This window comes from Colobus angolensis, unplaced genomic scaffold (genome assembly GCF_000951035.1).
Source record: "Colobus angolensis palliatus isolate OR3802 unplaced genomic scaffold, Cang.pa_1.0 Scaffold148, whole genome shotgun sequence".
NCBI lineage: Eukaryota > Metazoa > Chordata > Mammalia > Primates > Cercopithecidae > Colobus > Colobus angolensis.
The window spans coordinates 5951433-5968985 of NW_012114577.1; the positions used below are offsets into that span (position 1 = coordinate 5951433).

Sequence of the window (17553 nt, forward strand, 5' to 3'; positions counted from 1 at the left end):
GCTTCTGATTTTAAATCTTAATGGCAAATGTTAAAAATTGTGCCTTAAAATTATAGGCTGGGTGCAGTGGCTCACACCTGTAATCCCAGCACTTCGGGAGGCCGAGGCGGGTGGATCACGAGATCAGGAGTTCATGGTGACCAGCCTGGCCAACGTGGTGAAACCTGGTCTTCTACTAAAAATATAAAGATGGGGTCACTGCCTTCAAATTACCTTAAAAAGTTTATTCCAGAGATAAAACTAACACACATGAAGAAATGAGAAAAGGATTAACTGTTAAATAGTATAGGCAGGGCAGTAGGGGTTGCTTATCTTGAGAGAATGGCAATGCCAGTATGGTTTAAAGTAGTTAGATAGGAATGAAGAGGTAGGACTTAAATTGGCCTCGAAGGACGAGTAAGATTTTAGTAGGTGCTTAAGATAAAGAAGGGTATTTCTGAAATGAGAAAAGAGAGTAAAAAGGAGTCCCAGAAAGTTTATCCCTACTGCTGGTGCAGTAGGTCAGTGTGCAGAAGAAGTGGGAGATGTTTGACCCAGTAAAATGAAAAACACGTGGCACTTTTATCATGGTGTAAGCAAGAGGGTATCTTCTATAGGTTATGGTTTGACACATGGTCACATGGCTCCCTAAATTCATTCAAAGGTGATGGGTAATCCTGGTTTTCTTTTCCCCATTGACTCATTCAAGGAACAAAAGGCAAAAGAAGAAGAAAAGGAAGACAAAGAAGAAACCAAATCTGAACCTGAAAAAGCCGAGTATGTATAGTTTGCATATACTTTTCCTTCATTTCAGTTTGTCATTACATCTCTTTTTCTTGTACTCTGTCCTTGGGAGCTGCAAGGGAGAATCTCATATTGCCAAGGAGCCACAGAACTAATTCTGCCATCTCCATGGAGAGGTTCTGATAGCGAGGACCTCAGGCCCTGGGCAGTGATCACTGTAGACGCCCCCAGGGCTGCCATTCTAGTCTTTTCCTTTCATTCCATGTGGACCTCCATTTGTGTGATTCCCTGTCAGCAGGAAAGACTCCAGTGATTCCATGGAATGCTGTTTGTAAGAACACTCAGGGCCACAATTCTGTCTTTAAAAATCACTCATGTATTTCTGTCCTTTTCAAGGAGGGAGGAAACAAACATTCCAAATGCACCTTCATAGAATCCTGTGGAGTGATGCTCCTTAAACCGTAGACCCAGGGCCACATGCATAAAACTCACCAGGAGAGTTGGTTAAAACTAACATTCCTGGGCCCCAAGGCATAGATCCTGCCTCAGCAGGTCTGGTGTGGGGCCTGGGAACCTTCATTTTCACCAGTGCTCCTGGTATCAATGCAGCAATAAAAAAGAGCTGGATGTGAGGCGATGAAAATGCCTAACTCCCTCATAACATCAGGTTTCTGTGCATAATCGAAGCCTGCATCTTTCTCCACGTTTATAGAATTTTACACGCACATTTGAAAAGTTGGGGGAAGAAAGGAAGCTTTTAGGTGCCTGTAGTGCCGCTCTTCTCCCCTAGCGTTGAAATTTTCTCCTCTGTTCTGTTATTTTCTTTGGTCTGTTTTCATCGTATGTTCTTTGCAGTCAGCACTATGCATTGTCATAGACCTTACACTATTGGGTCTGTTGTAAAAATGGCCACATAAAAAGTAGACATATAACAAATAACAGCAAGACAGGCATTTCAATGGCAATTCTTTAATATCCACCTCATATGAGTTAAGTATAGCTTATATATTAATATTTCTAGTTTATGTATTAATACATATGACTTCACTTTAATTTAATGAAGGACTGATATTTTGTACCCACAGGATATCAAATGTCAATTCTTCTAATTCCATTATTGTCTGGAATTAATATAACATTACTATAATTCACTTAATAAAATTAATTACAATTAATATATTAGTATAAGTATGAGTATAATGATACACTTTATACATGTGAACAATTAAGTGTGTAGGCTTCTGATTTTAAATCTTAATGGCAAATGTTAAAAATTGTGCCTTAAAATTATAGGCTGGGTGCAGTGGCTCACACCTGTAATCCCAGCACTTCAGGAGGCCGAGGCAGGTGGATTACGAGATCAGGAGTTCATGGTGACCAGACTGGCCAACATGGTGAAACCTGGTCTTCTACTAAAAATACAAAAGTTAGCCAGGCATGGTGGCACATCCCTATAATCCCAGCTACTTGGAAGGCTGAGGCAGGAGAATGACTTGAACCCGGGAGGTAGAGGTTGCAGTGAGCTGAGATGGTGCCCCTGCATTCCAGCCAGGGTGACAGAGCAAGACTCCTCAAAAAAAAAAATTTGAAATTATAATTTAAAAGTAGGGTATGTTGGACAGTCACAGCAAAGTCAGTCTTCATTTTTTTTTTTTTAATGTTTTATTGTAGAGTTGGAAGAAATCTGCTATGTATAAAGTCAAGCCTATAAAATGTCCTCTATATTTCAGCTTCATAGAATCTGTGATCAACAGGAACATTACGCCTGATTCTAAAATTCAGAATATTATCATTCACCGGAAAATAAATTAGTTTTCAGAAGTGATACGATGGTCTAAAATATTTGTTCACTTGGGTAATTTTCCACAACACCCGTTTAGTTCTTTAGTTTCTGTGGAGCTTAGGTTTTGTTCATCTGTTTTCATAGGGGAGAAGATGGAGAAAAAGAAGAGAAAGCCAAGGAAGACAAGGGCAAACAAAAGTTGAGGCAGCTTCACACACACAGATACGGAGAACCAGAAGTGCCCGAGTCAGCATTCTGGAAGAAAATCATAGCATATCAACAGAAACTTCTAGTAAGATGTTTTAGAATGAATATTGTTACTGATATAGTACAATACCATAATAATTTAGGCTCAGTAAATATTTGCTGACTTCTCCCTGAGTGGGAACCAGGTTAGCCCAGCACATGTTTGATTTGCCCATTGTAGTGTGTTTATCTTTTATAGTGAATGTATCTGGCCCACTGTTCCCTACTGTCAAACCCATGACCTCTACTCATGTTCACACTCCCTGAAACCCTTTCATTTGGTTCCTGCCCACAGTACTCCCAGTGTCTGCCCACAAAGACACTAGGACAGGTGAATAAAAATATTCTGAGGACCTGCAACAGATTTTAAAGCAAGGTGTGCCTTCTGGGGCACATGTAATTCAAATTAATGTTCCAGAACTCGATTAGTCAGTATTTCTATAACATCACCCTTTTACTTAAAAATCCAGGTATAAAAATATTAGCTAATTGAGCCACTTTCCATTGATAATAAGAAAGTCTATTCAAAAGTATTCTTTAGAAAGAGGGATTACAGTTCTTTATGTAGTGTCCTGTACATTTTGCAGAGGTGTTCCCCTAATTAGTAAAGCACACATTCATATTTGGAAAACAAAGAAAAAAGGTATAGCTCTGTCTATTCATATTGATCTTGAAATTCTTAAAAACATTGTTTGAAAGGCCTTTTATAAACATGCGTGTGTAATGTCATATATATACACATACATGGGTGTCTCCTATCCTTTTCCTACATGCTTATCTCCTATCCTTTTCCTCCTTTATAAAAATTATACATATGTGTCTATATATGTATAGTTTTTATAATTATATGTGTATATATGTATAATTTTTATAATTTTTTTAAATCTTTATAAAGGAGGAAAAGGATAGGAGATAAGCATGTAGAATCCACCTACAAGAGATACTGACCAGTGATGTTAGACCTAGAAATTAAGAACAACCCTCATAATAAAGCCATTTGAACAGCAGAATCATATATAGTATTTTATAGCCCTTGAGAAATCAAAATTTGACAACCCAGAAACTCAATGGACTGTAGAATTTCTCTTATAAGGAAAGTGAACTGTCCTCAGTAATTATATATTCTAAATGCTTATCTTTAAATATGTTTATGTATTATGTATTTTAGGCAAGTATATTTTAATTTAGTTGTAACTATATTTTCCTAAACCATCTTTTATTTTCCCTATATTATGTAATACAGAGTACATGGAACATAAATGTTTCCTAGATAACTCTGAATAATTATTAATTTGGTATGCCATATTGGCTTCCATGGCTTCAGGTATAGTTCTATTACAAATGGTTTAAAGGTTGAATGGGCACCGCACTACCCCAGTGGGTTCCTGAAGAATGTGTTTAACTACAGTTGTGTAAACCAAGTAGTTGAGATTTTGCTTCCAGCTTTCACTGTGCCAGGGTTCACATGTTCTGTTGTCTCTGCACAGCTCCTCCCTTTTCCTGCATCCCTTTGCTATCTTTCTCGGCTCACCGATTTGCGTGCACGTGACCAATCATGGCCACATCTGTCTACCAAAGGCCCCTTTTCCCCTAAGTGAGAGCTCAGGCTAGCTAACTCAGCCTCTGTGACCCAGATCCTCCTTCCAAGGAGAACCAGTGAAACTGACCCAGTCTGGGTGTGGTGGACAGCCTTGTTCCAGTAAGCGCTGACAGCAAAGATGGGGTCCTGTGTGGGGAAATGACACGAACAGAGATGGGGTGTGTCCACAGAGGGGGCTAGCATTCTGAGGTGTTACATTTGGATGTAGCTTTACTATGGTAAAGCCCCTGACATATCTACTTACATTATATTGACATCTCCCACTTAATATTAAAACAAGTACTTAATGTCCACCATAACCTATTACTTTAAACCCACTTCTTGAGGCTTTATTTTTTCCCAGCCCAATAAATTGTACCAGCTGTTCACTTAGTTGCTCAGGCTGCCAAATTCAGAGGTTATCATCTCTGAAGCCTCTTTCTCACCTTAAATACAACCCAACGATAATTCTTCTCAGTTGTTCCAAATACATCGAGTCTGCCCAGTTCTTGCCATCTCCACAGGTACCATTAAGTCCAGCCCACCACATGAACCTCACCTCTGCCTGATGTCTGGTAATAACTTACTTTCTGACTGGTCCTCTTGTTTTCACTCTTGTTCTACTACTATCAGTTTTCCACATAGTAGCTGGAGTGGTCCTTCCAAATCATGATCCAACTGCACCAAGCCCCCCTCAAATCCTCTAATAGCTTCCCATCCCACCTAGACTAAAATAATAATTATACTAGAATATTACATTTATTATAATGATATAATAATGATAATATTAATAACAAATGTTCCCTATCTTAACATTTCATCCGCAAAGCTCACTTAAGAGTTAAGGTCTATTGTTATCCCACTTCGCATACAGATGAGCAGAGTGATGCTACAGAAAAGATTAAGTCATTTGTCCATATCCCACACTAGGAAATGGAGGCAGGCAGGCTTCGTATCCAGGCAGTGAGGCCTCAGAGGTTGTAAACTGAACCACCACACTGTCAAAGACAAGACGACCTTTTATCAGAAGCCTACAGAACCCTGCCCCCTGCTCACCTGTTTGATCATATCCCCCTGCCACCCCCACACACCAGTCTCCCTTTCTCTCACTGTGTTTCCTTCTATTTCTCAAACACACTGACATCACTCCTAACTCAGGGCCTCTGCCCTTGTTGCTCCTGTCTTTGACACACTCTTTCACCAAATGTTTGCATAACCTGCTCCCCTCCTGTATTCAGGCCTCTCTGTTCAAAGCTCACCTCCTGAGATAAATCTTCCCAGACCAGCATCATCTAAAATAGCACCCCTATTCCCTAAGCTCCTAACCTGATGTAGTTTTCTTCTTAGTATTTAACGTTCTCTGAAATTATGGGTATGCTTTTTTATTCTTTATCTCCTCCATGGTGGCAGAAATGTTCTCTCTCACTGTTAGGTCTGCAGCACCAAGAATGGTGCTTGAAACAGTAGGCTTGCAATCAGTTGTTTGGGGTAAATGAATGAATGCTTTATTTAAATTGCAGATTTCAAGTTTTTTGATTCAGTGACCTTCTATAATGTTTTTCACCCTCAGAACTATTTTGCTCGCAACTTTTACAACATGAGAATGTTAGCCTTATTTGTCGCATTTGCTATCAATTTCATCTTGCTCTTTTATAAGGTACGTACATCTTTCTGTTTTAATAACTGGTATAAAACTACAAATAGAAATGAATGTAAAGATTTCACGATGAACATATCTACTACTGCTAGTGAACATGTCTAAACCTATTATGAAATACTGATACCTAGGCACTGATATCACTGTTATCTAGGAAGGCAAGATTTGTTCCTGAGAAGTGAGAAATGTCTCAACTGAAGGGCATTTGATTTAGCAGAGGGCTTACCCATAGTATTCCCAGGTTAATTTAGCTGAATATCTTACTTGTGATTATGTCTGGGTGTGGCATACCTGTATTATATTACATTCTTTTATAATTAAGAAGAGAGCTTAGCCATCTAATTTTTTTCTTGCATGCACTGGAATCCTCAGAACTTTTGGTTGAATAAGAATGAATTTTAAAAGTATGTTTACTACTTGCCTTTGGTTTTTGAAAAGCTATCGTTTTTAGCCTTTGCTATTAGTCCTTTCGTTATGCAGTAACCTCACATTCAACTATTTGCTAAAAAGGCTATATTTCTTTTGTCTTTTGCTTGCAATGATATCCTAGATGCAGCAAATTGACTCTACTTTAAATGCTTTGAATCAGGTCTCCACTTCTTCTGTGGTTGAAGGAAAGGAGCTCCCCACTAGAAGTTCAAGTGAAAATGCCAAAGTGACCAGCCTGGACAGCAGCTCCCATAGAATCATCGCAGTTCACTATGTACTGGAGGAGAGCAGCGGCTACATGGAGCCCACGTTGCGTATCTTAGCTATTCTCCACACGGTCATTTCTTTCTTCTGCATCATTGGATACTACTGCTTGAAAGTAAGATAGTAAGGCACCAAGGTACCTCTGTGTGTGTGTGTGTCTGTGTGTGTGTCTGTGTTGCAGGCTGGACTTCTGGGGAAGCAGATTCTGAACTGGAAATGTTGGGTACAAAGTTTCTGACAGAATGCTCCATGAATCAACGTGCTTGGGGCAAATGGAGGAAGCAGGATGGGAGAGGGGAAAGCTGGGCTACTGTAGACACAGCAGGTGCAGTCTCCAAAGCTGGGATGCCCCTTCAGGGCTGTCCTGGCCTGAGGCATTGGAGCCTGGCCATTTTATGTCTACATTGACTAGTCTGCCCTGGGAAGGGGCTATGGCCATCAGCTGTCTTAAAGTAGCTTTCTTTCATGGACTGAGAATTATTCACATAGAGAATTTCGCCTATAACTTGGCTCTACAGAAGTATGCTCACCCACCATGTCTCATGGTAATGCAGTGATACTCCAGTATATTAAGACTTACAGAATTACATTGTATCGATCCTAGGAGTCATTTTATTGTTTTGTTATTAGGGAAGTATCTATTGCTATTCTTGGCGGAAATGCCTCATGATTTGTCACACTTCACCCAGAAAATAATGCAGCTTTATCCCTAGAGGCCTGCCAAGGGAACAATATAATTTGGTGAATAGAACCCAAGATAATCTCTCTGAGTGCTCAAGGCTGCCCATTACCTGTGCAAACCTCTTTATCTTTTCCTAGCAAGGCGCTTTTTCACTGTGATGCCTTTATTTCACTTTCACCATCCTCTGCCTCTGGTTGTAAATCTTGCAGAAGACATTTGAAAAAACCAGGGCTCAGCAAAAGACTAGAATGTAAAGTGTTCTTCAGGAACTCCTTTCCTCCCGTTTATTCTGTTTTATGGGAGTGCATATTCTTGGCTCTTTCCAGAATATCTGTGTCTGTCTGCTATCTGTGCCTTGTTTACGTAAAGTCTGTCCATATAAAAAGAGGATCATTATGTTCTGGAGATATTTTGACAAACTGACAAAGATTTTTGCTGATGTTGAAATTAAAATGTATCTCAAATTAGTATGTGGTGATCCTGAGCATGAAATTATTAAAGAGGTTTCTCAAATGAAACTGCACTTTAGTAGCATGCATTTGGGAACACTGCTGCGATTGCTAAATTTTATTTCATTCATTTATGTTGAGAGATATATGTAAAAAGAAAATGATTTTGCATAATCATCTTTTCATCTTTGAAGTTTAAAAATGATTTCATTAGTGTAATTATCTATAAGCCCCTATGTGTTTAAAAACATGCATATATGTAATATCTATTCTATCTACTGTTTTTCCAAAACCTTCTAGATGCTTCTTCCTGCTTGAATATAGCCGATTCATTTTCATTCAATTTTTACCTTCCTGGAAGTACACAGGAAATATTTCTTTCCAAAAGCTGTTTTGTAAAGATAGTGACCACAAGAGATGCCAGTAAATCTAAACTAATTTTAACATATTTATTTTTCCTGTGTAGGTCCCATTGGTTATTTTTAAGCGAGAAAAGGAAGTAGCACGGAAATTGGAATTTGATGGGCTTTATATTACAGAACAGCCTTCAGAAGATGATATTAAAGGCCAGTGGGATAGACTCGTAATCAACACACAGTGAGTAAAGAATTATATGAGACATTTCTGCACTCACAAATTTCCAGACATGAAAATACTTGGTTGGAGTTCCTGCAGATTTGTCAAAAGTTTAGCAGAGGTGAATAATAGTTATATATTCAGTCAAGAAAAATCTAAAGACTCAGCGCCGTCAGCCTCCTTAATGGATGTCCTCAATTTTTGCCCTCTGAGTTCTGAATTCCTTAATCAAAAATGGCTTAGAGTTCATTTCCACAGCACTGATGGAACTTCACATCCATTACTCAGCGTTCAGGGATGTGTGTAACAGGAAGTGCATGACCTGCAGGCAGGGTTATCTCATCCAAAAGCAGAGGAAGCAAAAATTATTCATTAAGGAAAAAGTTGTAGCATTAAAGGAAAACATATTGAATTGTACACCTTGAATATATCTGAGTTATCAACTTTCAGTACCATCAAGCGGCCTAGCATGAAACTAACTAAATGTTAGGACATGGTGTAAAATGTAAGACAGAAAAACAAAAGCTTTTTCTATCCAATGATCGTTTAGCCCCATGAGATCAAGATCCAAACTACCAGCTGCTGTTCTGAATATAAATCCATCACAAAAGTGTAATTTTTCACTGTAAAAAGAATTAGTACTGCAATAGTTGTAATAGTTTATATTTACTATTCAAGAGTGAAATCTTTTTTAAATTGTGATTAGTTTTGCTTATTAAAAAGTTATTTGCTAATGGGTTCTGAGTTGTCAAATGGAGGTGATTTATTTATACATGATACATGTTTATTCTAAATGCTAAATGCTTTGTTTAGCAATTCTATCATTAATACTAAGTCTAAACAAGTCATTCCCTTTAGGTAATCTCTTTATGTATTAGTTAAGGTGCTAGAGTTGTGCTTTGGTGCTAAGCTCGAAATTTCTTTGAGGATAACTGGTAGGAAGGAGATTTTTTTTCTTCATAGGAATAACAATGACAGGTTTCTAGATACTTTAATTTTTAAAGGCAATTGATAAACAGGTCTATGTATTGATATGATAAAAACAAATAAATAGCAATACTACCTAATAAATATTCTCATATTCTTCTCCATTAGAGTATCAGCTTATACGTTTTTGTATATATTTACATATTAATATTTAAAATAATATTCAAATACCTATGATGCAGGAAATTATGTGATGTTAACCAAATTCATTGTAAGTTTACATGGATGGCAGGATTTAAGTATGCCATATATCCCAAATGATATGTTATTATTTGTCATTAAAAATAATACGATTTACTTCTATGCTTTTCTATATTTTAGGTCATTTCCCAACAACTACTGGGACAAATTTGTTAAAAGAAAGGTAATACTACTTGGAATCCTCTATATTTTTCTTAAAGCACAGTTCGGATTTTAATTTGGTGTGATTCAGCTGTAGAATAAGATATCAAGGTATAATTTATCAGCCTATTAATGTCTCAATTTTTTTTTTTTTTTTTTGAGGCGGAGTCTTGGTCTGTCGCCCAGGCTGGAGTGCAGTGGCGCGACCTTGGCTCACTGCAACCGTGTAACCTCCGCCTCCCGGGTTCAAGCGATTCTCCTGCCTCAGTCTCCCGAGTGGCTGGGATTACAGGCGCCCGCCACCACGCCTGGCTAATTTTTGTATTTTTAGTCGAGAGGAGGTTTTGCCATGTTGGCCAGGCTCCGACTCCTGACCTCAGGTGATCCACCCGCCTTGATCTACCAAAGTGCTGGGATTACAGGCGTGAGCCACCACGTCCGGCCAAATACGAATTTCCAGAATAGCACATAATGGCCGGGCGTGGTGGCAGGCTGAGGATGGTGACAAGGTTGCAGGTCCTGGTTTTACTGAAGAATTGCTGGGGTCAGGATACTCAGGGGCGTGGGGTGGAAAGATGGGCATTGTGGTCAGAGAGTTGAAGGGTTGAAATCGAGAGCATGGAAGAATGCCACCCCTGTGATGTGCCCCCTGTTAGCATGCAGAGGTCTATGCAGAAGCTCATTGGCTGGGGAGTCAGGCATGGCCTGGTTGCTTCCCGGACCCCATCTCTTGCTGAGTTTAGCAACCTTAGGCACATTACACGAAGTGTTCTAAGGTACAGTTTCTTTATCTGCAGAGTATCAATAACATGAAACCTACATATTGTGACAGTCACATGGAATGAAGCATAATTTCTGACACAAAGTATTAATTTAGTAAAGGTCACTCTCATTCCATTTCCCTCCATTTCATATGTTTTTTTCAGCTCATCTTCTTCCTTGATATGTCTCCCTCTCTTGAATGAGAGAGAAATCTTAGTCCTCAGATAGGTATTATGTAAAATGCTCTGAATTTGTTTAGACCTTAAGCATGGGATCACAGAAGATGAGCTAGATTTTAGGTGATTGTTAGGGCAAATATACAGTAAGTATAACAATGATTAGATGTTTTATACACACATATAGATATTATTTAATGGTTGAAGCCAACAAAATGCTTTTTCTCATACCCCAAGGTAATGGATAAGTATGGAGAGTTCTACGGCCGAGACAGAATTAGTGAATTACTTGGCATGGACAAGGCAGCTCTGGACTTCAGTGATGCCAGAGAAAAGAAGAAGCCAAAGAAAGACAGCTCCTTATCAGCTGTGTAAGTGTTACTTTGGCTGTGTAAGTGTTACTTCAGCTGTGTAAGTGTTACTTCAGCTGTGTAAGTGTTACTTCGGCTCCATCCTACAGACTTAGACTGAAAAGGGAAAACATTAATACACTCCTAAACTTGTACATTGATTTCCTTTCCTTTAATGTCAGAAGAATAGATAGATGAGGAAAACAGAATGTATATAAAGTCTACTTTTACACTTCTTGGTATTTGGAACTCTGGAATCATTGGTTTTTTTCTATTAATCTTGGAGGTGCCTTTTAATATTTACAAGAGAAAAGAAAGACTATTCATGTTTTTGACTAATTTGCTTTCTGTCTTTAAATGATCCTTAAATCTAAGTAAAACACACACAAAAACTCTATATATGGCTGATTTCTGGTAATTCCTGTTTGAAAAAAATATTAGTTCCCTTTTCCAAAATATAAGAAAATTATGTAGCTCTTTTATTTACAATGTTGAGAGGAACTCATATTACTTTATTGAATAGCAAAGGCTTAGTATGTCAGAAATAATATCCCATCATACTATGACTTGTAAAGTTTACTTCAAAATGAAACACTCTTTATATACTGTTTTCGTGGAATAATATGTTTTTAAACCAGTTGAGTTGAATGTACCTGAGTTTAAATGTCACACACACACACACACACATATATAGTGTGAGTGTAGAGATATATACATACATTCATCTAGCAAATTTGATCAACTGAATCTCTGGAATAAAAGTAAAACATGCTTTTAAAAATGTAATTGCTTGTTGTAGTCACTGAATGATTTTGGAAGAAACAATACTTTACTTTCTCTTAACATGATTTGGGATGTGATGGTTACTTTGAAAACATGTTTATGGTTCTGTGAAGCAGTATTATTTTCTTAGATAATCTGTTACCTAGCATTAAAAAGATAGTTTGGTTGGCCTATCTCATTGGTCATATTGTTTTTATCTATCTGAAAACTTATTAGAGCTACTTGGGTCTTTAAAGTTAAGGTGAACTTGTTTTTGAACTTAATTGTTGAAAAGAACTTAGATCAGCAAGTGTGAATTAAGGTCCAAAATATTACTTGAGTACTCTAGAAAACCAAATGTATATTTAAAGGTTGTGCCACTGCATGTAAAATCCAACAGAGATGAGCAATCCTTAGGACCCGTGTCCCTTATATTAGAAAAGTATAAAAAATATATGTCATATGAAACAAGAACTAGGGTGTGAGTGAGGCTGAGCATCCCACAGACATTTTCAGATCCTTAATAAGCAATACCGAATTAAGTAGTTTTACTGAGTCATGCATTTTCTATGGTCACATTTGTGACTCTAGAAAAAATGTCTGAAAAAATAGAAGGGAAGTTTAGGCTGCTTTTCTGCTATGAAGAAATAGCTTTAAATTGGCATAGTTTGCTACCATTATACATAGTATGTTTGTAAGTTTGACCCCTAGCAATGTACCAAGAAGTTCATATAGCATTTAACACCTTTAGATATGGAGAATAAAATTAGAAGAATAAAGTTCTGGTAAATAATGTAAACTAGGAAAAAGATTTACATATAATGTATCTTTACTAAAGCATTTAGGAAGGTCAGGTTTTAAAAGATTATCCGATTTATATATGAACTCTATCTATCTTAATGTGAACATTGAAATACAAGGATGATTTAGATATTTATTTATCAAACACATAAGGCTTGGTATGTGCACCTTTAAATAAGTGGCCAGCTCCATTTCTGGGGGTAGAATGGCTGCAAGCAGTCAGATAGTCTGCATTTGTGTCCTCATTGGGGAGGAAAGGAGATCATGTCTCAAAACATCTAGCAAAACTAAGCTTCCTGGTTATAGTTTACCCTTGACTGGAGCTTTGGCATCCTCCCGTCCCCGCGACCAGGAAGACCGTGTTCTGATTGGCTTAGCTCAGCCATGGCCCTGCCCCAGGGGTGGGGTCAGCCTCACCCAAACAGCATGGCTACCACTTACCGGTGAGAAATCAGTGGGGTGTGCTGCTGTGTGATGTTGATGGCATACTGTCACACTAAAGTATGCTAGAGATGGAAAATAACTCTTAAGAATAATTTTTAAAATAAAATAAGAAACCACCATAGGAAATTCACACATCCTGATATAAACCGTTATTTTGTTTTAGATTGCTTTAATGTAAAATAATTATGCTCTCATGCAAATTACTCCATTTTTTTTCTCTCAACTCTTCCTTTTTTTAATTTAAGAAAAAACATTCTTATATTGAAACCTGTTATAAATATTTGTGGAACTTTTTTTAAAGGCTCCTGTGATAAAATTAATTCTAGTTCATAGATAACTTTATTTCTTTAAGGATAAAATTTTTTTTAAATCCTGTACTAAGTTAAATGAGCCTTAACTCATTTAGTGAAAAAAATCTCCTAAAAAGTCACCTTTGATTTGCACCTACTTATCTTAGCATTTATAGTTTGAGATTAGCCTAATTAAAAGAAATGATTAAAGAAGGCAATAAAGACTAAAGCATTAAGTCTAGAGAAACCCTTTAGAAAATAATATTGCCATTATGTTATAATGCATTATTTCATATCAATTACTTAGAGCTGGAATATTGGAAAGGTTGGCAAAGTTATAATTTCTAGCCAATAAATCAGTGGCAAGTTCTGAAAAATGAAAATTAACACGTATATTTTAATATACGTGTTTGTAATCTACAAAGATCACAAATATTTACTGTAGGATTTATTCATTCAACATATATGTATTTAGACATTCAGTGTGTGAACTATTATGCATGGAGCTGGGGAGTTCACAGACTAGTGAGAGAGGCATATATCCACATACATGCATATACTAGTACCCACAACTTTAAGACAATGTAGGAAATAATAATAAAAGGAATTGGCTACAAAATGCTATGAGAACCGAGGGGAAGGGCTAAATTCCTGCGGGATGGAAAAGGAAACAGAGAAGGTGAATTTTCTGGAAATTAAGTAAAAACAATTTAAAAGCCCTTTCATTTATAAAATAAGATAGTTGTAAAATAAATGTGTATATTTATGCTAGCTTTTATTATCTGAATCAAAAGTTACTCTGTTGGCATACCATTGCAAGTGCATATAAAAGTTAGTGAGGAAATGTTTGATGTGTACATATGTTGGCCAATTTAGTACAGTTTCAAGGAATAAATGTTATATGTAGCTGGGCACAATGGTGCATGCCTGTAATCCCAGCACTTCGGGAGGCCAAAGCGGACAGATCACCTGAGATCAGGAGTTCAAGACCAGCCTGGCCAACATGATGAAACCCCAACTCTACAAAAAAAAAAAAAAAATTAGCCAGGAGTGGTAGCGCATGCCTGTAATCCCAGCTACTCGGGAGACTGAGGCACGAGAATCGCTTGAACCCGGGAGGCAGAGATTGCAGTGAGCCCAGATTGCACCACTACATTCTAGTCTGGGTGACTGAGTGCAACTCTGTCTCAAAAAAAAAAAAAAAGAAAAGAAAAAGAAGAAAGTTAATAGTGAATGTAGGAAAGGAAAAGGTGAAAAAGGAAGGACTATTTTTAAATAACATAAGACTAAGATGATGGTGTTTTGGTTTCCAAGATCCTCTAAAAACACATCATGAAACTCTAGGATACAGTCAGAGTTGGCTCTCAGCTCCTCCCTTGGCATCCGGGATAGAACTAGTTTCCTTAGAAGGTTTCCAAGTCTTGTGCCATTGAATGTGAAGGCCGTCAGCTCTTGCAAACCTATGAGTCTTTGATTAATGTGCATAACTACACTTTTTTTTGTCATTGCAGACTGAGCTCTATCGATGTGAAGTATCAGATGTGGAAACTAGGAGTCGTTTTCACTGACAACGTAAGCCTACTTCATTATCACAAAAGAAAATGCACTCTGATTAGATAAGTCTGTGGGAGTTCGGTAGATGGAAGGATGGTTATTTAGAAAATGTTTCAAATACCAATTCATTGCATACAGACCAGATCTGGAGAGAGAGCCACAGAATGATATGGTTAACGAGCCCATCTCTTATTCCATTTCTTTCAATAGCCAAAACATTAAAATGAAAATATATTTACACAAAAGAAAAACTGAGATGCAGATTTGTGAATATGTTCATTAAGGTTTTAATTGGGCAATGGCATACTTCAGTTTTATAGATGTTAAAAAGAAACACCTAAATAATTTTCAAAGAACATTAATTGTGCTAAATTTAGGTTTTCCCCAAATTAAGTACATTAAATTATGGATTTTTTTTTTAATTCTCCTTTTACCAAATATTCTTTGGAGACTAAATATAGGGCCCTAATATATATCCAAATAAAATAGAAAAAAAAAATACCTATTACTAAAATCCGCCAGGTGTCTCAAGATTTCACTCTTTAATTTTAGCACTGACTTTTGTAGTTAACATTAGTTCCATTCTCCTATTTAGAAGTCTTTGATAGCCCCCAAATTCTCCTGCCTCTATCCTTACCCCTTCCCTCATCCAGCCATGGACCCAGAACCCTGGGTATCTTAGGAGCATTCTCTAAGAGTTCAAAATCATGTCTTCCAAGTATCTTTTAGAACTGTAAACTATTAATACACTATCTTACAAATAACTTCTCATCCAAATGGAAGCAACTCCTCTAAATAACAAGAGGGCATCCTCAACTTTGGCTCTAATGGGCATTTTCCATTCAAGTGGCCAGTCCGTCTTAAGTTCTGCCTGCTAAGCTCAATCTTCCATGCCACAATATTTGCAGAGCCCACTTTTGCCCAGATGCAGCTTCTGCCAAGATGCAGCTTATCCATAATATTCATCTTGCTATGTATTTTCTCTAGATAACTTGAGCATGGATAGATCCAGGACGGAGTCTTTCCTCAGTTTTCTGCTACCTTAGTAGGCTTCTGTCCACCTGCAGTTTCATGGCTTCTGTTTGGCCAATCACCTCTCAACATGTATTCATCCTTCACTATTACTGTGTCTCTCTGAAACACAGACAGGGTTACCAAATGAAATTCAGAATTCCTAGTTACATTTAAATTTTAGATAAGCAGAAAATAATATTTAGCATAGGTATGTCCCAAATTACTTCATGGGACATACCTAAACTAAAAATCATTTATTCTTTCTCTCTCGTTCAAATTTAACTGTGCAGCAAGCACATATGTAGACTACACATGCACCTTTGGCCCAGCTTGTCATTTAGTTCCTTACTCATCTTATGCCCATAGATTTTCCTTTTCCTCAGTCTTTGCGTTTCTTAATGGCTCATTAGATTAGCTCCATCTGAATGTCCCATGGCAAATTTTCATCTTCCTTCTCCTCTGCTCCTCCCCTCCAAATCCAGTCTTCAGTCTACAATTTTCTCTGTTAATATTTTTCTTCTTCTTACTACCTAAGCTTAAATTATTCATATGGACTTCTCTTCTTTCTCCCTCCAAAGCATGCATTTGATTATTTGCTGAATCTTGGTCCTGTTTGTGTCCTCTGTAAATCTCCCTTCTTATCCTTACTTTTGCTGCTGTTTTGGGCTCTGGTAACCTCATCCTGGGGCTTGTCCAGTAGTCTTCTAATTTAATGGCTGTGCCACTTACAATGTTTTTAGACAATAGCTTAACTGGAGCAAGCTCATTTCCTCATATATAAATTGGGGCTAAACATGCCTGTTCATCAGAGAGCTTGCTAAAATAAAAAAGAGACCATGTGTGCAATTATATTGAACATTGACCAGCACTTAGTAGGTGCTCCAGAAATTTTCCTAAAATGCCATTTTTCATAAACCATTATCCTTCTCATGATCCTGCAGTGGCACCCAAGCTCCTGTGGGGCACACAGATGTCCTTTAACTTGCCCTCAAGCCTCTCCAACTCTGTCACACTTTTCCAGCTTGATCTTGCAAAACAAGAACCCGCCACTCAAACCCAATTTTCCTTCCCAAGCAAACTCTGCTTATCTCAGTGTGCTTTTTAAAAATGCTATTTTCTTTTCTGCCACTTGACCTCTAGCTTCAGTTCCACATGGTCCTTGAAGTCCCTTTCCTAGCTCAGCCCCCTCTTTTTTTTCTCTATGAAGGTTTAAGATATCTTACAGTCAAAATGAAGGTGTCCGTCCCTTCCCCAAATGGATAGCTTCTGACTCCACCAGCAAAACATCCCTTATGCAACAAAGACTGTAGTCCCATAAGTAAGAACAGCCACCATGTTTTTATTCAGCATTAGTCCCGGCCCTCCCCAAAAAGTATATTCATTTTCCAGCCTATGTGAATAATCAACATTAATTATAACCCAGGAGACTTCTACAACAGAACCAATTGTATTATTAGGTGAAAGCTACAGTGATGTCACATGGGATTTGGGTTTCTCCTAGACTAACTGCGGCTCATGTAAAGTGAGATGCTTGGTTAATAAAACATGTAATTTCATAACTAGTAGGTCTCAGCAAACACTGATTTAGTGAGTGAATAAATGAAAAGCAAAGAAGGGAAGAAGAGGAGGGAGAGAAAGTGACTGGTTCTTTGGTTGGCTGTAGAGCCAGGGTCCTTCTCTACT

The 17553-nt window shown here is 37.7% G+C and overlaps 1 protein-coding gene across 1 annotated transcript in view; it reads left to right on the plus strand.

Moving 5' to 3' along the window:
• Positions 1–17553, plus strand: part of RYR2 (ryanodine receptor 2 (cardiac)) — a 592347-nt gene that overhangs the window by 545857 nt on the left and 28937 nt on the right. The window contains exons 94-101 of the mRNA XM_011935762.1: positions 689–756; positions 2651–2798; positions 5902–5988; positions 6578–6796; positions 8279–8409; positions 9697–9739; positions 10893–11026; positions 14814–14874. Coding sequence (XP_011791152.1) covers positions 689–756; positions 2651–2798; positions 5902–5988; positions 6578–6796; positions 8279–8409; positions 9697–9739; positions 10893–11026; positions 14814–14874 — 891 coding nt within the window. The remainder of the gene's footprint in view (positions 1–688; positions 757–2650; positions 2799–5901; positions 5989–6577; positions 6797–8278; positions 8410–9696; positions 9740–10892; positions 11027–14813; positions 14875–17553) is intronic.